At 40.6% G+C, this 25839-nt stretch overlaps 1 protein-coding gene across 1 annotated transcript in view; it reads left to right on the plus strand.

Moving 5' to 3' along the window:
- The window catches only part of ACOXL (acyl-CoA oxidase like), a 424164-nt gene that overhangs the window by 202638 nt on the left and 195687 nt on the right, over positions 1-25839 (plus strand). The window contains exons 11-12 of the mRNA XM_075864464.1: positions 12301-12417; positions 17174-17327. Coding sequence (XP_075720579.1) covers positions 12301-12417; positions 17174-17327 — 271 coding nt within the window. The remainder of the gene's footprint in view (positions 1-12300; positions 12418-17173; positions 17328-25839) is intronic.

Consider the following 25839-nt stretch of genomic DNA (forward strand, 5'->3'; position numbering starts at 1 on the left):
CGTTCAAAAGTTTGACTGATTGATTGGAGCCAATTTCATCCTACAACAGGACAATGACCCAAAGCACACCTCCAAATTATGCAAGACCTATTTAGGGAAGAAGCAGGCAGCTGGTATTCTATCTGTAATGGAGTGGCCAGTGCAGTCACCAGATCTCAACCCCATAGAGCTGTTGTGGGAGCAGCTTGACCGTATGGTACGCAAGAAGTGCCCATCAAGCCAATCCAACTTGTGGGAGGGGCTTCTGGAAGCATGGGGTGAAATTTCTCCCGATTTACCTCAGCAAATGAACAGCTAGAATGCCAAAGGTCTGCAATGCTGTAATTGCTGCAAATGGAGCATTCTTTGACGAAAGCAAAGTTTGAAGGAGAAAATTATTATTTGAAATAAAAATCATTATTTCTAACCTTGTAAATGTCTTGACTATATTTTCTAGTCATTTTGCAACTCATTTGATAAGTATAAGTGTGAGTTTTCATGGAACACAATATTGTCTATATATATATATATATATATATATATATATATATATAGTGTGTGTGTGTATATTGTGGTAAAGAGCGATGGTACATACTACGGGTATATTTAATAATTAAAGAATGCATTATGAAAGTGATGTCACTTGAGCTGACGGTGTACTGCACTATAAGTTGGACTTTTGTTAGAGGTTTGCACGATTATATTCTCGCATTTCATCCAGGAAATAAACATAGATTAGAACACTTCAGAAAATGCATAGAGTACTGCAAATTGGGAGCAGAAGAGCTTCACATTCCTTAATATTGTCCATCCACTTGATCGTCTTTCACTGCATGGTTTTATATGCAGATTCCCAATCGGGTTCAATGTTGCGCTCGCCCATGTAGTGAGCTGACACTCATGCCATGATTTTTTCCTTTCACTACATGCAATTATAGTTTTGTTTTTTTATTAAATTAAGGCTAGATTTTAATCATCGGATTGTTTGAAAGTGTAGGCCCATTTTTAGGAAACGTACTTATGTGAAGCAATATAGGAGCAGTGAAATGTATGATCTATTGCTGCATAAACTATACGATCAGCCTATTAAATGAACATTTGCTCGTTCATCGGCTGGTCGCTGCCCTGTTTACACAGGGCAATGATCGGGAATAAGCGTTCATATGAACGCTCGTTTGCCCGATCACTGGCCTGTGTAAACAGGGCTTTGTGTTTTCTTATCGGTTCTAGTTCTCTTGTGCGCAGTGCCTCCACTCTGGTCTAAATAATAGGATTTTAGGAGTGTAGAAGGTTGGTTACTCCAGGAGTTGAATCGGGAAACCCCTGTCCCCCCGCTCAGTGAACTTGATAATTTACTTAAAAGTTCAAGGTAAAAAAACAAGGAAATGTTTATTTAGGGGATACAACTACCATTAACTCCTTAAGGATACAGCCACTTTTGTACCAAATGAGAGCCTCATTTTTTAAATCTGAAGTGTGTTAATATGTGATAATAACTTGGGAATGCTTTTACCTATCCAAGCGATTTTGAGACTGTTTTCTCGTGACATATTGTACTTTGTTAGTGAAAAAATTTGGTCGATATATTCAATATTTTTGTGTGAAAAACACCAAAATGTAGAGAAAATTTGCAAAAAAATTAATATTTTCTAAATTCAAATGTATCTGCTTGTAAGACAGTTATGCCACACAAAATAGTTACTAGCTAACATTTCCCATATGTCTACTTTAGATTGGCTTAGTTTTTTGAACATACTTTTATTGTTCTAGGGCGTTACAAGGCTTATAAGTTTAGCAGCAATTTCTCACATTTTCAAGAAAATTTCAAAAGCCCATTTTTTTAGGGAACAGTTCAGTTGTGAAGTGGCTTTGAGGGCCTTATATATTAGAAACCCCCACAAATCACCCACTTTAAAAACTGCACCCCTCAAAGTATTCAAAACAGCATTCGGAAAGTTTTTTTTAACCCTTTAGGCGTTTCACAGGAATTAAAGCAAAGTGGAAGGAAAATTAGCAAATTGCATTTCTTTTTTTGCAGAAATTCCATTTTAATCCAGTTTTCCTGTAATACTGAAGGTTTTACCAGAGACCTACAACTGAATATTTATTGCCCTGATTCTGCAGTTTTTAGAAATATCCCGCATGTGGCCCTAGTGTGCTACTGGACTGAAACAAAGGCCCCAGAAGCAAAGGAGCACCTAGTGGATTTTAGGGCCTTCCTTTTCTTAGATTATATTTCAGGCACCATGTCAGGTTAGACGAGGTCTTGTGGTGCCAAAACAAAGGAAACACCCCCAAAAATACCCCATTTTGGAAACTACATCCCTTGAGGAATTCATCTAGGGGTGTAGTGAGCATTTTGACCCCACAGGTGTTTCATTGATTTCATTCGAATTGGGCAGTGAAAATGAATATTACATTATTTTCCAATAAGATGTAGCTTTACCTCAAGATTTTTTTATTTTTTCAACAAGTAAATGAGGAAAAGCACCCCAAAATTTGTAAAGCAACTTCTCCAGAGTACGGAAATACCAAACATGTTGTCATAAACTGCTGTTTGGGCAAGCGGCAGGACTCTTAAAGGAAGGCACGCAATTTAGCTTTTGGAGTGCTGGATTGATTTCTCTGCACCATGTCGTATTTGTAAAGGTATCAGTGCAGTGGAAACCCCCCAAAAGTGACTCCATTTGGGAAACTCAAGGAATTTTTCAAGTGGTATAGTGAGCATTTTGACCCCACAGGTGTTTCATACACTGGGCAGTAAAAAAATAAAATTTTGATTATTTTTTTTCAAAGAAAATGTTGCTTTAGCCCCATATTCATCATTTTCACAAGGGGTTAAAGGAGAAAAAGCACCCACAGTTTGTTACACAGTTTCTCCTGATTATGGCAATACCCCATTTGTGGAGATAAACTGCTGTTTGAGCACATGGCAGGGCTCAGAATGTAAAGAGCACCATGCAATATCTTAGGCCTATTACGATGGCATTTACTGCCCTGTGTCATGAAAACAGAGGCTCTGGGATGTCAAAACATTCGAAACCCAGAAAAGTGACCCCATTTAGGAAACTAAACCCCTCAAAGAATTCATCTAGCGGTATAGTGAGAAGTTTTAGATTGTAATGTAACACCTTTCAAGGTATTCATCTAGGGGTATAGTGAGCATTTTTAAATTGTGAAGTGACAACCCTCTAGGTATTCATCTAGGGGTATAATAAGAAATACTTTAATTATAGTAGCTAAGGAGGACAACATGGAAAACCCGCAATGGAGGGAGAGGGAATAGCAGGTCCCACTACCAACCTACCCACCATTGCATAAAATCCAGCCCAAAAAATAAATCAAAGGCCTCAGCAAAAAAAGATTTGCTGAGACAGCCAATCTCATCTGGATTTATTCCTCTCACCAAGATTTGCAACCTAGGTGAGAAAGACACTCCCTTGGGTCCTTGGTATAATAAATTAATAATTGGTAATGGCCAATATGGGAGACAGAAAAGGTGAATGAAGAATAAATAAATAAAAAATCCAAAGGAGGTATGGTATATTTTGAAACATTGTTTCATGCACAGGCCGGGATTTGTGGGACATGTCTCACAATGGTATGTGGTGTCCTTACGAATGCCTCGCTTGTCGCACACAGCATTTTTTTGGGGGCTTCTGTTTTTTTTCAGTGAGGGAGATTTCTGTGGGGAAATGCTGCCCGGGAATTCTCCTGCTGACGGAAGAACCGGATGAACTGCCCTCCCCTTCCTGGTCAGCAAATATCAGGGACTTGATGACTTTTTCCTGAAATTGCAGGAACGTATCCCTACTGCCAGCATATCTGTAGAGGACGAAGGCGTTGTATAAAGCCATCTGTGTAAGATGCACAGACCGCTTTTTATACCGTACCTTGGTCTCGGGCATGGCGCTGTATGGTTTTATAACCTGGTCAGACAGGTCAACGCCACCCATATATTTGTTTTACTCCTGTACACAAAAGGGTACACATGTACACAAGGCTGCCTCTGCTGTCGTGAATGCTGGTCAGTATAAGGACATCCCTTTTATCCTTATACTTCAGAAGCAGCAGATCGTCGCTGCAGACAGCTCTGCTCTCTCCTAATTTTAGGATCTGACCCAGCAAAGTTTTGGGGAGGCCCTTCTGATTTTTGCGGATTGTTCCGCACGCCAATGTGGATCTGAATGACAGAAGTTTTAGCAATGGGACAATGTTATAAAACTTGTCCAGATATAAATGATATCCTTTCCAAGTAAAGGATGGATAAGATCCCATAAGATCTTTTCACTAATTCCTAGGAAGGCGGGGCATTCTGGGGATCTATATGGGAGTCTTTCCCCTCATAAACCCTAAAAGAGTAGGTGTAACCGGTGGCACTTTCAGAGTTTGTACAGTTTTATGCCGTAATGGGCTCTTTTATTGGGTTGATACTGCCTGAAGTGCAGTCTACCCTTGATGCTTACCAATGACTCATCCTCCGAAATATTTTGTTGGGGGGTATAAACTTGGGAAAAACTTTGGGAGTAGTGGCCAATCAATGGTCTTATTTTATACAGCCTAACAAAATTTGGGTCCTGTGGGGGTGGGCAATGACTATTGTCATTGTAATGCAGGATCTTTATGATGGCTTAGAATCGCATCCTTGTCATTACTGTGTGGTAAAGGGGGGTGTCATATAAAATATCAGGGGACCAATATTCTCTAATACTGGGCTTTTTTTATGAGACCAAAACTTAAACATAAGCCCCAAAACTTCCGCAATTCCACTGCGTTTGTGGGGGTCCAATTTTGGCCTCTCCCATAAAAACAGTCGGGGCTCTGGGAGATAAATTGTTCCGCATATATGTTGGTCGTCTTGACCATTAAATCTAAAAGGGCGTCTGAAAACAAAACTTTAAAATAATCAATGGGGCTGAAACCCGTAGTGTCAATTTGAATGCCTGGGGAGGCTGTAAATTCAGGCACCTGGGGGGTATAATTGTCCGCAGCTTCCCATGTCAGTCGAGGCAGAGCAGGATTTACGGCTCTTGTGCTCCGACGGTGGGGGGGGGGGGGGTGCAGTCACTGGATGAAGATGAAGAAAGCACGAACTGTGCTTCACCTTCACTTGCGCTGTCCGTATCGGAACACAGCATTTCATATGCTTCCTCGGTGGTGAAGACTCTTTTGGCCATAATTTAGTTCAGCTACTAACTAACAAAAAAATGTTGAAACTTTTTTATTTTTTTTACTTTAAAAAAAACCCTTTTTTAACAATAAATAAATAGAGCTACTCTCAAGTGCGGAATGAGAACAGACCGGCGACCAGTGACCCTGCTGTATTCAAAGAGTAAGCGTACCCTATCTACCATGGGGAAAACTAAATGAGACGTGGCATTGCTACCTAACAGGGAACTCGGGCAGTGGGCAATCTAGGGACACAGCAGGGTGATGGCGACCAGGTACTGCGACAGATGATAGCTGGGCACAGATCACACGGCAGAAGGACACTGCATGGGACCCTTTCATTGATGCCGTGAGGTCCTCCATTCTCATGATCTCCTGAATCTTGCCGAACCACATGCCCACTGACGGGGGACAGGATTGTCTCCACAGTGCAGGAACACATGCCCTAGCCGCGTTCACCAAATGGCGAACTACCGAGCGTCTGTACGTAGGCAGAGGGACCTCCCACAGATGGAGCAGGAAGAGGCCTGGGGATCGTGGGAGGGGGAAATCTGTAAATTTCGAGGAAACTCCACCAATCACCTTCTGATGTAATTTCCCTAATGGAGATATCTTGTACTGTTTGGATTTGTAGTGTGATATGCAGCTAAAATCCTTTAAAAACAAAAAAATCCCAACACTTAAAGGCAATGTGTTGCCAGAAAAACATGTTTGTTTTTTTTTAATTAAACATTTAGTGTGTAGGTGATTAAACATTGTTCACATTTTTTTTATTTTTTTCACGAGTCAGGAAATATTATAAATTAATTCTAATTTATAGTATTTCCCATTTCTGGTCACTAGATGGAGCTATTCCCAAAATTGCAGCATTGCAAAATTGGGTAAAAAGCCCTCGCCCTAGTGAGCTCTCAGCATCCCCCCCCTCCTTTATCCTGGCTAGTGCCGGGATAAACGAGGGGTTTGAACGGTGTAACCTCCTACACTGTGTGTCGCCATTTTTGGAGCTAACACACAGTGTAGTAGGTTTACATACAGTAGTAAACACACACAAACACGAACATACATTGAAATCTCTTACCTGCTCCTGCCGCCGCGGCTCCCTCCGGCCCGTCCGCTCCGTCTGCTGCCGCTGGTCCAAGTGCACAAGTCCGGAAGCCGCGACCGGAAGTAGTAATATTACTGTCCGGCCGCGACTTCCGGTCCACAGGAAAATGGCGCCGGACGGCGCCAATTTCAAATTGGACTGTGTGGGAGCGGCGCATGCGCAGTTCCCACACAGACGCCGTACACACAAGTGAATGGGACGGGAGCCGTTCGCAGTCCCTATGGGACTGTGGCTGCCGTATTCCATGTCTGTATGTGTCGTTAATCGACACATACAGAAATGGAACAAAAAATGGCAGCCCCCATAGGGAAGAAAAAGTGTAAAAATAAGAAAAAGTAAAACACAAACACACAAATAAATATAAACGTTTTTAATAAAGCACTAACATCTTTAACATATAAAAAAATAATTTGTGATGACACTGTTCCTTTAAATATAGTTAAGAAATTGCAAATGTTTGAACTCACTAATATCATTGGAAGTTCACCCTCTAGCAGCAGGTGTGGTAAAATGTCATCCTCAAGGTATTCAATGAGCAGTCTACAGGCTGCCTTTTATGGTACCCTGTGGTTTTAGTGTGACAGTTCAGACTACAGGCTGTCATAAAACTGTTTAATGCTGATGGGCTAGCCCAGTAACTGGGAAATTTGAATATCATCAGTTCTCACTACTGGCAATAAATAGAGCGATTGTGAGAATTCTACAATTCCCTAACAAATGGTAAGACCCTCTCCTTGCTCCTTCTCTAAACGCCTTGTCTACTGTACATATTATTCAACTATCTGTGTCAAGTCAGCACTTGAAAACCTTGTCTACAGTAATGGCATACTAATGCCAAGATTATTAAGAAAATAAAGATAAATTATGAAGATGGGTAAAACTCCAGTCTAGACCGTATCCGGTAGGATTGCCTGGTAAATATAGCCTCGGGTCTTCTAATCTCAGCTTACAATTATTCCTCTCGATTTGTAAGCACATAAAGGTGTAATTGTTTTGACAGAAAACTACAATACTTAGTAGTTTAACATCCGAGTTGCTGTATTCAATATATATATTGAGTTTGGTTGTTTTCAGCTTGCCTAATGGCTTATGCACATGCCTGTAATGTGGGTCCGTGGGCGAGACCTTTTTTTTATAATATTCGATCCCTTTTTGGGACTAAATACACTGACACAGAGACCTACAATACGGCCACATGCATTAGCCCTAATAAATGTGGTCTTTGTCCTTACTGTTTACTCACTTAAAGAGGCTCTGTCACCAGATTTTGCAACCCCTATCTGCTATTGCAGCAGATCGGCGCTGCAATGTAGATTACAGTAACGTTTTTATTTTTAAAAAACGAGCATTTTTGGCCAAGTTATGACCATTTTTGTATTTATGCAAATGAGGCTTGCAAAAGTACAACTGGGCGTGTTGAAAAGTAAAAGTACAACTGGGCGTGTATTATGTGCGTACATCGGGGCGTTTTTACTACTTACCTGCAAACGCTGATGCTGCTGCAGAATCAACTGTAGCCTCTGGTGCCGATGTGTCCTCGCTCGTCTGACACGATGCAGGACCTGTGAGTGACGTCACAGCGTGATCTCTCGAGAACACGGCTGTGTCTGCACTGCCAGAAGCTGGGCGTTCTGAAGAGAAGTGGATGATACTTCTCGTCAGAACGCCCAGCTAGTAAAAGTAGTAAAAACGCCCCGATGTACGCACATAATACACGCCCAGTTGTACTTTTACTTTTCAACACGCCCAGTTGTACTTTTGCAAGCCTCATTTGCATAAATACAAAAATGGTCATAACTTGGCCAAAAATGCTCGTTTTTAAAAATAAAAACGTTACTGTAATCTACATTGCAGCGCCTATCTGCTGCAATAGCAGATAGGGGTTGCAAAATCTGGTGACAGAGCCTCTTTAAGTTTGGATAAAGTTACTTGTCAAGCAGAGTAGCTCAAGATTTGCTTGACATCATAACTTTGTGTCCGGCATCCGTTTCCCTATCACAAATGTGTCCATTGCAAAAGCATCATAAGTAATGTTGGCCATACTGTTGATGTAAATGTTTGCTGATCTGATCAAGAATCGCAGGCGGTATCCTAATTTGAATGGAAATGTCCAACACTGGGCAAAGCAAAATATAGACTTACTGATACTTGATACAATTAGAACCTTGTTTCATGGGACTTGGCGAAATACCTGAGCATGTGCGATATGATCAAAACATGTTCCCGTATTAAAATAGTATAGTCTATTGCCACCCTAAAGGGCACCTAAACTTTTAGTTATCTTCTGATGTTCTTGAATCAAGTCAGGTGATGACATTTATGGGGTCCATAGACCCCCTACAATCACAAGAATGATGTGGACCTCAGGGATTTGTGCTCACATTATTAACGTATGAATCTTATACAAATACCTCTAGTGCTATTTCCCTGCCCACCCCTTATTTACTGTGCATCTTGAATGTCATGACGGGATGGCTGTGATTAGTGGCTGCAGTCTTGTAGCGGGACGTCTCCTTGGGTATGAGGTCACTATACTGCCATGTGAACACTAAAAAGCAGCAGGACATGGGCCATGGCATTGAACAGGAGAAAAGTTTTAGAAATGTGGGCACAATGTAGGGGTTTTTATCTTGGAAAAATGCTCCAGGGAACCTATTTTTCTACAGATATGTCTCCATAACACATCAGAAGATAACTAAAATACTACACTTTTATAAAGTTTAAGGATATGTTTGCACATTCAAAATTGTGTCTGGATTTAGGCGGTAACCTAAATCCAAAAATAATTCGCTCACTTGCGCCAGCAATGCATGTGAATAGGGTATTTTATACAGGAAAGAGAGACCAGCAGCACATCACAGTCCCAATTTCATGGGGGGTAATTCTACCAGTGCTTCATGCATCCGGTGCACGCAGTATGAGCGTCGTAGCCTAACAACTCCAAACAGACATCAAGAGAAGGAAAACTGCAGCACACGTGTATTGAAGGTATCAAAAAGGCACAAGAAGTTTATTTCACCATCACAGCAGTGTTTCGATGCTAGTATCGGTCTTTTTCAAGCACATCTTGTTTTGTTCTTGCTGATCTCTCTTTTTCAAGCCCATCTTGAAAGGCCCACACTAGGGTCGAAACGTCGCTGTACACACAATGGATTTCAATATTTGCAGAATGTACATTATTGCCACCGATTCTGTGCTGAAAAGCAGCAGATTATCTCCATTGTATCACAAAGTGGCTAGTGCATGTGTGAATCTGCTAGCCATTTCTCGGGAAAAAAAATCTGTGTCTGCTGCGAATTTCTGACACAGATTTTCGAATAATCTGTTAAATCCTTGATGTGTAAATATATAACAAACTGTACCCAAGGAGGGCTGAGAAAGATTTTACTCAAGAAATGGTGATACAGTGTGTTACATCAAAGTGATTATACGAATCTATTAATCATCTATACCAATATGTGAAATCCACAATGAATAACCAAGCATGACTTGGTGCATTGATCAAAAGCAACTGGAGAGACCTACAGACAGAAAGATGATCAACTCTGACACAAACGTATTGAGTATAAAAATATATAAAATTTGACTTAAAGATAGACACAACAGAATAAAAAATATGAGTCACACAATGAAAAGAAGGCGTCGACCTGTGCAAGACCAAAAAACATGTATAGCGAGCATGATCATACATAAATGTCTAAATACAGGCGCATGTGTAAATTGGAGTCCAGAAGGGACAGCCAAGCTGCATGAGGTTTATAGCAGAATTATTAATATCTGTAACAGTGACAGTCAAATATAAAGTGCTGAAAAATGCAGGTAGCATAGCATATAGCCATAAACTACAAGACTACATATGAGTCAAGACAAGCATAGGGCCTATGCAGCCCCTCGACTGTAACAACAGACCTAAAGCATGTAACACAGACACCTGTTGAAGGTGACATACATACCCAAATTCATGGTCTCACACAGGGAGGACGCCAACACCCGACTCTCGTTTCGGCAGATTCCTTCGTCTGGGGGTGGCATCATCCTGGTGGGGCACTCTCCTATATAGTCCCAAACCCATGTGTTCTGGGTCAAAAATCACCGGTCAACAACGGAGGGAGAAAAACTGCATCAAGCAGGGGGTACAAAGATGGCCGCCACCCCACTTCCAGAACCAGGTCATCGGGGAGGATGTCTGACAGCGCCTCCCACAAACAGAAGACAGCGGACGAAAGATGCGTAGGCCACTTCCCCCCCCCCCCCCGGTCGGCGCACCATCCCTCTATTGTGATCCGGTAAGTCGGACCCAGGACAGAGTAACTCATGCCGAGAGCCATGCAAAAATAACAATATAAGACCACGTATAAATGCAATTAATGGACAAAACCAAACAACTGAGAGGGGCATATATTGCACATTGCCATGCTGTGTAACGACCATTGGGTATGTGGATAGGTGGTGGGATAAAGAGATAATAAGTCATAATATATAGAAGGCCCTGTAACGGCAAGGAAAGGGTGGTGATGAAAGTTGTGTGTGATAAAGAAGTGTGTGTAAGTTGAGAAAAATAAATGAAGACGGTCCAAAATTGAAAAATAATAAATAGAGGGGACTGATGTGTGATTACAAATGTGAAATGAAAAATGAAGTGCAATAAGAGACAAGGAACAGAAATCACAAGTGCAGAAATGATGATGTTGTGCAATAGGACACAGAAAAAGGAAATGCAAGTGTACGAAGTATGGGCGTGTAACAAATAAGTAACCTATGTGCACGATATGCGTACACCTAAAAACTGCATAGAGCTCAAATATGCATTCATTGGTCAATGTGAACAACCCAATTATAAAAATGCATAAATGACAGTGACAAAAATGTGTATATAAAAATATATGACGTAAAAATAACTGAAAATATGTGAGAGTGGAGGGGAGGGACAAAGGGAAAGGGAGGAGAAGGGAAGGACTGGACAGAAACGGGGCAAACAAAATCACTGATGCAATATAATATAAGTCTATATATTACACGTACACTGTATGGAAAAAAAGGGAATTAAGGGAAAAGACAAACACATAGTGTCTTCCCACACCCTTCCTGATGCATCCACTCAGTCGATGTTAGGGCTATATATGTAAAAATCCTATAACAGGGAAAGGAAAGGGTAGTCCGCAATATAAGAGATACAATGCAATGAAATGGATAAAAAACCTAGACCCGCAAGGAGTCAATGGTTATAGAAACGGAGCGAAACTGATTCATTCAAGCCATATGGATACATTGTCCCAAGGGTCCATATCCAACGGGTAAATCCGTGACGTGTGAACATAGCCTTAGTGTGCTCATTCAGACTGAACAATTCATACTGGAAGTTGGAACACCGCTCGAATATGTACCAGATTATATCTACTTCCAAACTGTATTTACTGTGTATATGCTTTTTATGTTTCCTACATCCGAGACGTGCTGGACTCAAGAATATGAAGGCCCTATTGTGTGTGTGTTGTGTTGTGTGCTGTTGTTCTGAACAGCAAAAAAATGATTTCCCTTGTCTTTTATGCAGGGACTGTTTCCACAATTTAGGGCTTTGCTATGGTATGTTATAATCTAGCCCTTAATCATGGTTAAAATAGCATCTGGTGGTAATTGGCTCACAACCCCTATTATTTGGCATATTACATGGTTCTGCTTTATGGCAAAACTGTTGAAAATGCTAGTGCCTATTAGTGCTTGTGAAGCATTCTGGCATTGCGTGTGGGTTGTATTGGGGCATTGCTCAATCCCAGCAGCTATGTCACTGCTAGCTACCTGGTTCTGAATTTGCTAATTTTATGTTCGAAGATACAAAATGTGGATTGTAATGTTTGTTCTCACCGCCCTTTTCATGTTGCTTCTGTAACTGTCTCCTTTCTTAATTTGCATTGGTTTATTAAGATTGTATAACCAAATAAAAGAACATATATAACAAATGTCAGTTTGTCATACAACATAATGGTGGTATTGTATTGCATGTTGAACTAGGGAGTTTAATTACTATTCTTTTTTTTTTTGTTTTTAAGCCGAAGACAGTTTGGCCCTAAAGACAAAGAAGAAGTTAAGATAATTGATCATCAAACACAGCATCTGCGTCTCATGCCACATCTAGCCACAGCATTGGCCATAACATTTACCAGCAGGTATTGCAAAGTTTCTATTTATTAAAGAAGCACTAAAGTTAAAGTATACTGCTTATAAAAGTAATGGTACGATCAGACATAGCCGTAGTGGCACAAAGCCATACCACTACTGCACAACATAAGCCAGGGTATTTCCGTGATTGGTGGTTGCTTCTTCTTTTCTAGGAAATGTACATAGAGAGGCTCTAATGGAAAACCTGCCTTTTTTATTTTTCCATACTGAAATCAGTGGGGAATAAAGGGCACAGAAAGCAGGAATAGGGCATGGCAGTTTCGTGTGAACGATGTGTAAACAGGAGATATGTAAGATAAAGCAGTGATCAGGGTGACATACATTTTTTTTGTCATCTTGTTGATAATACACTGGTGGAATAGTCAGCCTCGCCTCCTACTAAAATAACAGGGTAGAATAGATTGTAGTAAACTGCACAGGGAAATTACTGGGGTTCCTTGGACCCACCAGGGAAAATTATTCTCCTCCCTGTATATAAAAGCTACATTACATAGTTACATAGGTTGACTATACATAGGTACATAAAGTTCAACCTTTATCAATAAATTAAACCACATTTATTGCTAGATTAATTATAACACTCCATGCCATTTGTCAGTAAATATTTATCTAGCCTTTTTTTAAATGCTGACATAGTATCTGCCATTACTACCTCTTGGGGAAGGGCATTCCATAGTATGACTACTCTAACTGTAAAGAACCCTTTCCTATATTGATGTCTGAAATGTCTTCCACACACAATGAATGTCCCCTGGTCCTTTGTAAAGTCCTTGGAAAGAATAGATCATGTGCTAGTTCTTTGTATTGAACACACATATATTTATACATGTTAATAAGATCACCTCTAAGATGTATTTTTTCCAAGCTGAACAAGCCCAATTTTTCTAGCCTTTCATTGTAAACGACACCTCCCATCCTATTTAATAATCTAGTTGCCCCCCTTTAAACTCTCTCCAGTTCTTCTATGTCCTTTTTACATAGTGGAGCCCAAAACTGAATTACATATTCAAGATGTGGCCTTACAAGAGATTATACAGGGGTAATATTACATTTGAATCATGTATTTCTAATCCAATTATTGCTTCATAGGTGAATTACTTTACATTTACCATCGTTAAATTTCATCTGCCATGTTTTTGCCCATGGTGCCAGCTTATTTAGGTGTTTCTGTAATATTTTATATCTTCAATAAAGTCTAATATGTTGTATATATCAACCTATAATAAATACACTAGTGGAAAACCAGTTATTGACTCCAAAGTCAGCAACATTTGGGATTGGCTTCTGCTGAACCTTTTAGAGTCCATTATTGTGCCAGAGCCTTAACCCACTACAGGATCCTCTGGCACTTTGTGGGCCAGACCACCTTATGGTAGTAAAGCGATCGCTTACCGTACCCAGACAGACTTACAGCATGCCTCAAATGCAACCAAGTTATATATAATCTTAAAGATTGTATTTTGGCATGCACAGCTTTATGCAAAACCTACGATTTGTATGTAGATTATTATACACTTGCTTGATCATCCATAATGTTCAATGCACCTCAGAGTGAAATAATGTTTTAAATACATGTCACAATTACACTACTGCAACTAAAGTGTTTTTCTGGAACTTAAACATTGATGACCTATCCTTAGGATAAGTATAAAAAGAGTATCTGGCACACCAATTTGAGATCAAGGTAATTTTTTATTTTGTTTTTAATGCCACCCCCCCCCCCCTGTATCTGGTGCTATCTGAACATATATATAAATCTATCCTTCGGATAGTCCTACAATTGATCAGTGAGCCTCCAACCCCAGTACCCCCGCTGATCAATAAGCCACTGTTCCTGTGTAAACAATGTAGTGGCCCTTCTGGCTGGAGAGCCACACCTTTTTCATGCCTCTGATCAGTGGGGGTCTTAAGGATCGGACCCCCACCGGTCAAAAATCAATTGCCTATTCTAAGGATTGTACGACAAACTCTAGGTTATGCATTTGGCCATATTCTGTATAAAATGAGAAAGAGCTCTTAATTCCTCAAATTTTACAACCAAGCTATATGCAATATTTACTGTGATATTTGGGCATGCCCAGCAACTAAAGCATCCCATGCTGTCATAAAGCTGCACTCGGTGCAACTGGCAGTGCTGTCTCTAAAATTTAAATTCTTCTCAAATAAGTGGGGAAACTCAAGAATCCACAAACCTTTCAATAACAAAAAGTTGCTATTGAAAGATGTTTATCACAAAATTGGTTGCTGAAACATACACCGTTGACAAAATAGGTTACCCAACCACTGAGAATATTCACACAGTTCTACTGGAAGCTGAGAGACGTAAAGAAAAATGAATGAAATACCTCAGTACAAAATGCAAACACTATATTCCAAAACACCACATACAACCAAAGAAAGACGCCATCCTTTAGATACTCTACATGGTATCTAAGAGAAGACCTGAAGGTTAGAGTATCTAAGAAACCATAACACATATAAAGAAAATATATAAAATATTGACCCTATATTTAGGATACCTACTCATCACATGCTTTCCTTCATTTAGTAGTTCTGTTTATACTTTTTCTTGTGTTTTTTGTTTTTCCGCTGTGGACAATTCTCTCTATAATTGTCATCTGACAGATTAATTTGCATTGCCTATGGCTAGCAGGATTAATGCTCATGTACAAGCATTGGAATAAATTTAGCTTTGTATGGTATACTTACCACCAATTAGGCAGAAATTATATGTCTGTGTGAAACCTTTTTAGTTTTATGTGTTATTTATGTCTGTTGTATAAATGTGTTAAAAAACAAAACAAAAATAAGCCGTTATGGTTCCTTTAGCCATCTACTCTTTACTATTCTATTAACATTTCGTATATATTCTTTGTTTCCTATAAGTTAACTTCTGTAAACTGTAAACCTAAAGATTTTTTATAGTCCTATAAGCAGTGTCCTTTATGATTTGAGGGCTTCCTATTTACATTGGCTAAACTTCCCTATTTTTTTTATTTTCCCATGACTGTCCTGCTTTTAAATAAAGCAATTTGGTTTATAGACATTTATTAGGAAATTGCTAATAATGTAATTCCGTTATTTGATTTAGTGTCTGATTTCAACAAACTATTTACATAGTTAGTACGGCTGAAAAAAGACACATGTCCATCAAGTTCAACCAAGGGACGGGAAAAGGGAAGGAAAAATTTCTACACATAGGAGCTAATATTTTTTTGTTCTAGGAAATTATCTAACCCTTTTTTAAAGCCATCTACTGTCCCTGCTGTGACCAGCTCCTGCGGTAGGCTATTCCATAGATTCACAGTTCTCACAGTAAAGAAGGCTTGTCGCCTCTGCAGCTTGAACCTTTTTTTCTCCAGACGGAGGGAGTGCCCCCTTGTTTTTTGAGGGGGTTTTACAAGGAACAGGATTTCACCATATTTTTTGTATGTGCCATTAATATATTTATATAAGTTAATCATCTCCCCCCTTAGTCGTCTTTTTTCAAGGCTAAATAGGTTTAATTCTTTCAATCTTTCCTCATAACTTAAACTCTCCATGCCCCTAATTAGCTTCGTTGCTCTTCTTTGTATTTTTTCCAACTCCAGGGCATCCTTTCTATGAACTGGAGCCCAGAACTGGACTGCATATTCTAGATGAGGCTTCACTAATGCTTTGTAAAGTGGCAATATTACATCCCTGTCCCGCGAGTCCATGCCTCTTTTAATACACGACAATATCCTGCTGGCCTTTGAAGCAGCTGATTGACACTGCATGCTGTTATTGAGTTTATGATTTACAAGTACACCCAGATCCTTCTCAACAAGTGAATCCGCCAGTGTAGCTCCCCCTAGGACATATGATGCATGCAGGTTGTTGGTACCCAGATGCATAACTTTACATTTATCTACATTAAACTTCATCTGCCAAGTGGACGCCCAAACACTTAGTTTGTTTAAATCTGCCTGCAATTCATGAACATCTTCCATAGACTGAACTATATTACATAGCTTGGTGTCATCTGCAAAAATAGAAATAGTGCTTTGACTCCAGTGTTTGCTTAAAGGCAAATCATCTTCATGAGAGTAACATGAAATTGTGAACTAAAATTCACAGATTGTGACAAAAGTGAAATCCTGTGTGACAACCCCTTCGAGTTGCCTTTAGTAGTGGACAACCAGCATCTGTTACCCATGTAAAAAGCCAAGATAACTCAGAAATGGATCAAAAGTATATTAAGACACTTCAAAAATGGAAGCCACGACCGCTTGTGTGATTGTTAAACCATCATCTGTTACCCATATTAAGTCAACTCAAGTATTTTATTTAATGGGGAATTGCTCTTTAAAAGTTAGATCTTATTGGCGTCTATCGTGAGGACTAATAGAAAATAGTTCTGTTTCTTTTTTCATTTTAAAGTGGTAGGAGCCACAGGTTAAGAAATCCCCTGCTTACATGAGAAACATAGGTATGTTTTTATTCATCACCACCCACTGTTTCATGGAAGATCTAACAAGGCTTTGTTTTATCAAACTTGGAAAGGAAGTGTATTTTTAAGTAGTAGTGGAAGCTTTTCTCACCACCGTTCTACTTCTTTTACTCCATTTCAAGGGATATCCCAACCCTTATTCTTGGTTTGAACAATTGTCTTCAATCGTTGATCACGTGTTATGTGAGTCATATAAAACAGAACTTCCGCTTTAAACATAATATCTGATTTAGATGCAAAACTACCATTAATCTTCTATTTCTGTTCTGTAGATATGCTGGGGAAATGTTGGACGAAGATGTTTACCATAATAGAGACCTGGTAAATAATCGTCCTTTGCAAGCACTTGTAGCGGGTCTAAAAGCTTACAGCACATGGGAGAACCTGTCGTGTCTACAAGACTGCCGGGAATGTACTGGCGGAATGGTAAGATTCTTGGCTGACTTTCAAAGTTAGTTTTGTTTTGTAAAGATAACTTTACTATTTTAATATTTCCAAAAGATTGTGCCATGAGTGTTTGGACAATGTGATCTCATTACTTAAAAATGACTCCTGTTTAGTAGTAACATCCCTGACTACACAAATTTTCAGCATTAAAAATCTCCTTTAATTGATGAGTAAACCTATACATATACACTATATAGACACAAGTATTGGAACACACCTCTTAGGCCTCATGCACACGAACGTATTTTTGTCCCCCCGTAAATACGGGTCCTTGGTCACACGTATTTGACCCGTATTGCATCAGTATTTACGGACCCGTACCCGTAAATACGGGTCCGGTGTCACCCGTATTCCACCCGTATTTACGGGCACGTTTTCGCTGCAAAATTACACTGCAGTAATCGGCAACCCTTCTCTCTATCAGTGCAGGATAGAGAGAAGGGGCAGCCCTTTCCGTAATAAAAGTAAAAGAAATTCATACTTACCCGGCCGTTGTCTTGGTGACGCGTCCCTCTCTTGACATCCAGTCCGACCTCCCTGGATGACGCGGCAGTCCATGTGACCACTGCAGCCAGTGATTGGCCTGTGATTGGCTGCAGCAGTCACATGGGCTGTAACGTCATCCCAGGAGGCCGGACTGGAGGAAGAAGCAGGGAGTTCCGGATAAGTATGAACGTCTTTTTTTTTTTTTCCAGCTTTATCTATATTGTGATTGGTAGCCACTGCCCCTGGTGCTGAAAGAGTTACTGACGATCGTTTAACTCTTTCAGCACCCTGGACAGTGACTATACGCTGACGTCGCCTAGCAACGCTCCCGTAATTACGGGTGCACACACGTAGTCACCCTTAATTACGGGAGCCCCATAGACTTCTATGGGCCTGCCCGTACCGTACTTACGGCCTGAAATAGGACATGTTCTATATTTTTCAACAGCACGGGCACCTTCCTGTAAGCATACGGGGAGGTAACCGTGGCCAATAGAAGTCTATGGGCCCGTAATTACGGCCCGTGATTACGGGCGTTTTTACGTTCGTGTGCATGGGGCCGTAATCATTGGATTCAGGTGTTTCATTCAGTCCCATTGCCACAGGTACATAAAATGAATCACCTAGCCAGTCATTTGTGAAAGAATGGCTTGTTCTGAAGAGCTCACTGAATTCCAGCATGGTACTGTCAGTTTATGAAATATCTTCCCTCATAGATATTTCACGATCAACTGTGAGCTCTATTATTGCTAAGTGGAAGTGTTTAAGAACCACAGAAACTCTGCCATGAAGTGGCAAATCACGTAAAGTTGCAGAGCGGGGTCACCAATTGGAGAGATGCATAGTGCATAGAAGTTCCCAACGCTGCTGACTCAATAACTCCAAATTTCCAAACCTCCTCTGGTATTAACATCAGCACAAAAACTGCATCATAGCATAGGTTTTCATGGCTGAGCAGCTGCATACATCGCCAAACGTGGTAGTGGTGTAAAGCATGCCACCACTGAACTCTGGAGCAGTGGAAATATATTCAAATCACACTTCTCTATCTGGCAGTCTGATGGATGAGTCTGGTTTTGGCGAATGCCAGGATAATGTCACCTGCCTGACTGCATTGTGTCAAATGTAAAGTTTGGTGGAGGAGGGATAATGCTATGGGGGATGATTTTCAGGGGTTTGCCTAGACACCTAAGGCTGTATTCAGACGAACATGTGCTAAATACCATGAAAAAAGGCAGATTTTCATGTCTGATTCGCACCCATTCTAAACCCGTTTTCACGGATCCCTCATAGACTTGAGTCTATAGAGGGAGCCTTGAAAACGGACATGTCTTATTTTTTTCACGGCCCTTCACATGGTCCGTTAAAACAGCCCCGTACAAATTGATGCAGCCGTGTGACGGACTATTTATACGTTCATCTGAATATAGCCTTAGTTCGAGTGAATGGAAATCTTAATGCTTCACCCATACCAAGACATTTTGGACATTATGCTTCCAACTTTGTGATAGTAGTTTGGGGAAGGCTGTTCCAGCATGACTGTACCCCAGTGCACAATGCAAGGTCCATAAAGGCAGGGTTGGGTGGATTTGGTGTAGAACAACCTAACTGGCCTGTACAGAGCCCTGATCTCAACCCTATCAAACACCTTTTGGATGAAGTAGAACGGAGATTGGGAGCCAGGCCCTCTCGTCCAACATCAGTGTCTGACCTCACAAATGCTCTTCTGGACGAATGGGCAAAAAACAGACACACTCCAAATCTTGTAGAAAGGCTTCCAAGAAGAGTGAAAGCTGTTTTAGCTGCAAAGTGGGGACTAACTCCATATTAATGACTATGTATTTAGAATGGGATGTCATGATAGCTCCTGTAGGTGTAATGTGTTGGTGTCTCAATAATTTTTTCTATAAAGTATATGTGGCCACTTCTTTACTCTATACCTGACTAGCGGTGTAAGCGGTTGGGGAGGGGGGGGACTACTGGTGACAGACACTCTTTAATATGTCATTTATACTGCACGGTGAACACCGTAAAAACAAAACCTCGAACAAATGGTGGAAATGAGTTGTTGCTTTTTTTCCTACACCCCGCCTTACATAAAAAAAAGTTATTCGATACATTATATGCACCCCAATATGGTGTCCGTGAAATATACTGGTCCCACAAAAAACAAGTCCTCCATGTGGCTATGTCGACAGACAAATAAAAAAGCTTTGGCTCTTGTAATGTGACCATGAAAAAACAACAAAATCACAGCGTCCTGAAGGCCAAAATAGGCCGCGTCCTTAAGGGTATGTGCACACACACTAATTACGTCCGTAATTGACGGACGTATTTCGGCCGCAAGTAGTGGACCGAACACAGTGCAGGGAGCCGGGCTCCTAGCATCATACTTATGTACGATGCTAGGAGTCCCTGCCTCTCCGTGGAACTACTGTCCCGTACTGAAAACATGATTACAGTACTGGACAGTTGTCCTGCAGAGAGGCAGGGACTCCTAGCGTCGTACATAACTATGATGCTAGGAGCCCGGCTCCCTGCACTGTGTTCGGTCCGGGACTTGCGGCTGAAATACGTCCGTCAATTACGGACGTAATTAGTGTGTGTGCACATACCCTAAAGAGAACCTTTCACCTGCCCATACATGTGCTGCTGAGTGCATCATGTAATGGGCAGGGCTGCACAAACCCTGGGGCACTTTACATTTTTTTTCTACCCTCCACCATTATTTAGATATCGGTGCCGTTATATTCTTTTGGCTGGATAGAACCAGAAAATGTGACTGGTGGAACTGACATTACCGAAGCTCCTACAGCATTTCTCCAATTACTTTATGTAAAAGCTATGAGTTAGGCCTCATGCACACGACCGTAGTCATGTGCACGGCCGTGATTTTCGGGTCGGCCGGGGGCAGAGTGTCGCCCGCATGCCGTCCGCAAATTGCGGGCCCTGCACATGGCCACGGCCATTATTTTCTATGAGCCTGGACCGCAGAACACGGCCGTAATAAGACTTGCCCGTTCTTTCTGCGGTCCGGGCTCCTGGGCCATGCACGGACCGTGGAAACCACGGTCGTGTGCATGGCCCCATAGGAATGAATGGGGTCACAATTCTCCTGTGGATTTTCGGGGGAATTGCGGCCGCAAAAGCACCTTCGTGTGCATGGGGCCTAATTGTACCAACCAAACAAAATCAATGTGCAAACAAAATCTTTCCCAGATTTTATTAATGCTTATAGTAAAACCAATTCTGTTTGATAAGGACCCTCTACACATTGCTATTCTAATGATATTTTGATGTAAAGGTCAGATGTTTTTGAGGAATTAAAGGGAGCTGCAGGTAATGCCGATGTATGGGTCTCTGTAGAGGTTTTGTTTTTTTTCCTTTAGTGCAGAAAGAACATACATACATGCATTGTGAAATTAGGTGCTTGTTTATTCTCAATAAGATTGCCAACTTTTCAGGCATTGGACCACAGCATAGTTTGCAATGTTTCCGTAGGAATGGGACAACCTGTAATTATTTTGGTTTGCTCTGTACAGAAGCTTTAATGCATCCTACACGGGGAAAACTATAGGGGCAGGGCAGAGATTGCCTATACATTTAGGCCCTGTGCACCTCTACCAAATAGATGGATACCAGTATTATAAAGGCACATGATGCTGGGGGGGAGGGGGGGGGGTTCTGTGCCGATTTTGCATTGGGGCCTAGGGGAATTAAGTTTGGCCTCCAAACCTGCTATCTCCCCCATCAGATGGTCACATCGCAGCCATGCAGACCTGCAAGGGACAAATTAGGTGACAGGTTTGCCGTTTCGGCTAGCTCTAAAGGGGTAGTTGATAAAGAAAAAAATTAAATAAAAAATGTAAGAAATTTAAATAAATATATATTTATATTAATGTGTTTCCCTAATGGTCAAGAAGTTGTCTCTTTAGCAAAAAATTGAAATTCCAATTAAAAAAATAAATATATATATAAAATGATAAATGACTCAATAAATGAAAATATATCTGTTTGTGATATTTTTCAATTTTTCACTAACCTATTTCACTTTTTCTGATTGTATGTTTTCCTACATTAATAAAAGAAGTTTGTAGCAACCACTAAAGGCTACTTTTAGGCGTTATTCACACAGTACGGTTTTGGTGCAGTTTTTTTAATGCAGTATTTGAAGCCACAACATTAATGGATGTTAACCCCTTCCCTCTTTAGCCACTTTTGACCTTCCTGACAGAGCCTCATTTTTCAAATCTGACATGTGTCACTTTATGTGGTAATAACTCCGGAATGCTTTCACCTATCCAAGCGATTCTGAGATTGTTTTCTCGTGACACATTGGACTTTATGTTACTGGCAAAATTTGCTCGATATGTTCAGTATTTAATTGTGAAAAACACCAAAATTTAGCGAAAAATTGCAAAAATTAGCATTTTTCTCAATTTAAATGTATCTGCTTGTAAGACAGGCAGTTATAATACACAAAATTGTTGCTAATTAACATCCCCCATATGTCTACTTTAGATTGGCATCGTTTTTTGAACATCCTTTTATTTTTCTATGACCTCACAAGGCTTAGAACTTTAGCAGCAATTTCTCACATTTTCAAGAAAATTTCAAAAGGCTATTTTTACAGGGGCCAGTTCAGTTGTGAAGTGGTTTTGAGGGCCTTATATATTAGAAACCCCAAAAAAGTCACCCCATTTTAAAAACTTCACCCCTCAAAGTATTCAAAACAGCATTTAGAAAATGTCTTAACCCTTTAAACATTTCACAGGAATTAAAGCAAAGTAGAGGTGAAATTTACAAATTTCATATTTTTCTGCAGAAATACATTTTTAATACAATTTTTTTTATAACACAGAAGGTTTTACCAGAGAAATGCAACTCAATATTTGTTGCCCAGTTTTTGCAGTTTTAGGAAATATCCCACATGTGGCCGTAGCGTGCTACTGGACTGAAACACCGGCCTCAGAAGCAAAGGAGCACCTAGTGGATTTTGGGGCCTTATTTTTGTTAGAATATATTTTAGGCACCATGTCAGGTTTGAAGGGCTCTTGCGGTGCCAAAACAGTCAAAATCCCCCAAAAGTGACCCCATCTGGGAAACTAGACACCTCAAGGAAATTATCTAGGGGTGTAGTGAGCATTTTCACCGCACAGGTTTTTTACAGAAATTATTGGAAGTAGGCCGTGAAAATTAAAATCAACATTTCTTCAAAGAAAATGTAGGTTTAGCGATTTTTTTTCTCATTTCCACAAGGACTAAAGGAGAAAAAGCACCGCAAAATTTGTAAAGCAATTTCTCCCGAGTAAAACAATACCTCACATGTGGTAATAAACGGTTGTTTGGAGACACGGCGTGGCTGAGAAGGGAAAGAGCGCCATTTGGCTTTTGGAGTTCACATTTAGCAGGAATGGTTTGCGGAGGCCATGTCACATTTACAAAGCCCCTGAGGGGACAAAACAGTGAAAACCCCAAACAAGTGACCCCATTTTGGAAACTATACCCCTTGAGGAAATTATCTAGGGGTATAGTGAGCATTTTGACCCCACAGGTTTTTTGCAGAAATTTTTGCAAGTAGGCTGTGAAAATGAAAATCTACATTTTTTCAAATAAAATGTAGGTTTAGCTAATTTTTTTTCATTTCCACAATGACTAAAGGAGAAAAATCACCATAAAATTTGTAAAGAAATTTCTCCCGAGTAAAACAGTACCCCACATGTGGTAATAAACGGCTGTTTGGACACACGGCGAGGCTGAGAAGGGAAAGAGCGCCATTTGGCTTTTGGAACTCAAATTTAGCAGGAATGGTTTGCGGAGGCCATGTTACATTTACAAAGCCCCTGAGGGGACAAAACAGTGGAAACCCCCCACAAGTGACCCCATTTTGGAAACAACACCCATTGAGGAAATTATCTAGGGGTATAGTGAGCGATTTGACACCACAGTTTTTTTGCAGAAATTATTGGAAGTAGGCCCTGAAAATAATAATCTACATTTTTTCAAAGAAAATGTAGGTTTAGCTAATTTTTTCTCATTTCCAGAAGGACTAAAGGAGAAAAAGCACCACAAAATTTGTAAAGCAATTTCTCCCGAGTAAAACAATACCCCACATGTGGTAATAAACGGCTGTTTGGACACACGGCAGGGCTTAGAAGGGAAAGAGCACTATTTGACTTTTTGAGATCACATTTAGCAGGAATGATTTGCGGAGGCCAGGTCACATTTGCAAAGCCCCTGAGGGGACAAAACAATGAAAACGCCCAAAAAGGGACTCCATTTAGGAAACTACACCTCTTGAAGAATGCATCTAGGGGTGTAGTGAGCATTTTGACCCCACAGATGTTTCATAGAATTTATTAGAATTAGGCAGTGAAAATAAAAACAGTCCTTTTTCTTCAATAAGACGTAGCTTTAGCGCAAATTTTTTTCATTTTCTCAACAAATAAAGGAAAAAAAGAACCCAACATTTGTAAAGCTATTTCTCCCGAGTACGGCAATACCCCATATGTGGTCATAAACTGCTGTTTGGGCAAACGGCAGGGCTCAGAAGGGAAGGACCGCCATTTGGAGTGCAGATGTTGCTGGATTGGTTTCTGGGCACCTGTGGGCCCAAAACAGTGGAAACCCCCCAGAAGTGACCCCATTTTGTAAACTACACCCCTCAATGCATTTACCAAGGGGTGTAGTAAGCATTTTAACCCTGCAGGTGTTTTGTAGAAATTAGTGTGCGCTCAATGTTGCAGAGTGAAAATGGGATTTTTTTCCATAGATATGCCAATATGTGGTGCCCGGCTTGTGCCACCATAACAAGACAGCTCTCTAATTATTATGCGGTGTTTCCCGGTTTTAGAAACACCCTACATGTGGCCCTAATCTTTTGTCTGGACATATGACAGGGCTCAGAAGTGAAGAGTACCATGCGGAGTGGAGGCCTAATTTGGCGATTTACAAAGTATTGGTTCACAACTGCAGAGGCTCAGATGTGAAATAATAAAAAGAAACCCCTGATAAGTGACCCCATTATGGAACTGCACCCCTCAAGGCATTTATTAAGGGGTGTAGTGAGCATTTTCACCCCACAGGTCTTTTCCATAAATGAATGCGCTGCGGATGGTGCAAATTAAAAATTTATATTTTTCCCTAGATATGCCATTCAGTGGCAAATATGTCATGCCCAGCTTATGACGCTGGAGACACACACCACAAAAATTGTTAAAAGGGTTCTCACGGGTATGACGGTGCCATATATGTTGAAGGAAACTGCTGTTTGGGCACGCTGTAGGGTTCAGGGCCGAGGGAGCACCATTTGGCTTTTGGAGAGCGGATTTTGCTTGGTACTATATTTGTTTGAGTATTGCTGGTGTTTTATAATGTGGGGGTACATGTAAGCGGGGCGGAGTATATAAGGGGCATAGTCAGGTGGTATAAAAAAATAAAAATAATCCATAGATGTGTGTTACGCTGTGAAGCAATCCTTTCTGCACAGGCCGGTGTCGCACTGATAAATGGTGTCATTTCTTATCCCCCTTTTGGTCCACACTCCGCGCCTTTGTAGTTTGGGGAATTTTGCTGGGAAAGTATTATCCTGGTATAATACGGGCACCGTCGCTTCCATCGGATATGATTGGGCCCTCCCTTCCTGGTTCCCTAATTTTAGGTCCTTGATAAATCGCCTCTTGAAACAGAAGAAATGTTCTCCTCGGGCACAACTGCATATTTTTTTATTTCCTGACTTATTGGAGCCATAACTAATTTTATTTTTCATAGACGTAGCGGTATGAGGGCTGGTTTGTTGCGGGACGAGCTGTAGTTATTATTGGTACCATTTTGGGGTACATGTGACTTTTTGATCACCTTTTATCCTATTTTTTGGGATGCCAGGTAAACCAAAAAACGCAATTCTGGCACAGCTTTTTTTGTTTTTTTTTTATACAGAGTTCACCACGCATTATAAACTACATGTTACCTTTATTCTGCGGGTCAGTACGATTCCGGCGATACC

Source organism: Rhinoderma darwinii, chromosome 4 (genome assembly GCF_050947455.1).
Source record: "Rhinoderma darwinii isolate aRhiDar2 chromosome 4, aRhiDar2.hap1, whole genome shotgun sequence".
Classification (NCBI taxonomy): Eukaryota; Metazoa; Chordata; class Amphibia; order Anura; family Rhinodermatidae; genus Rhinoderma; species Rhinoderma darwinii.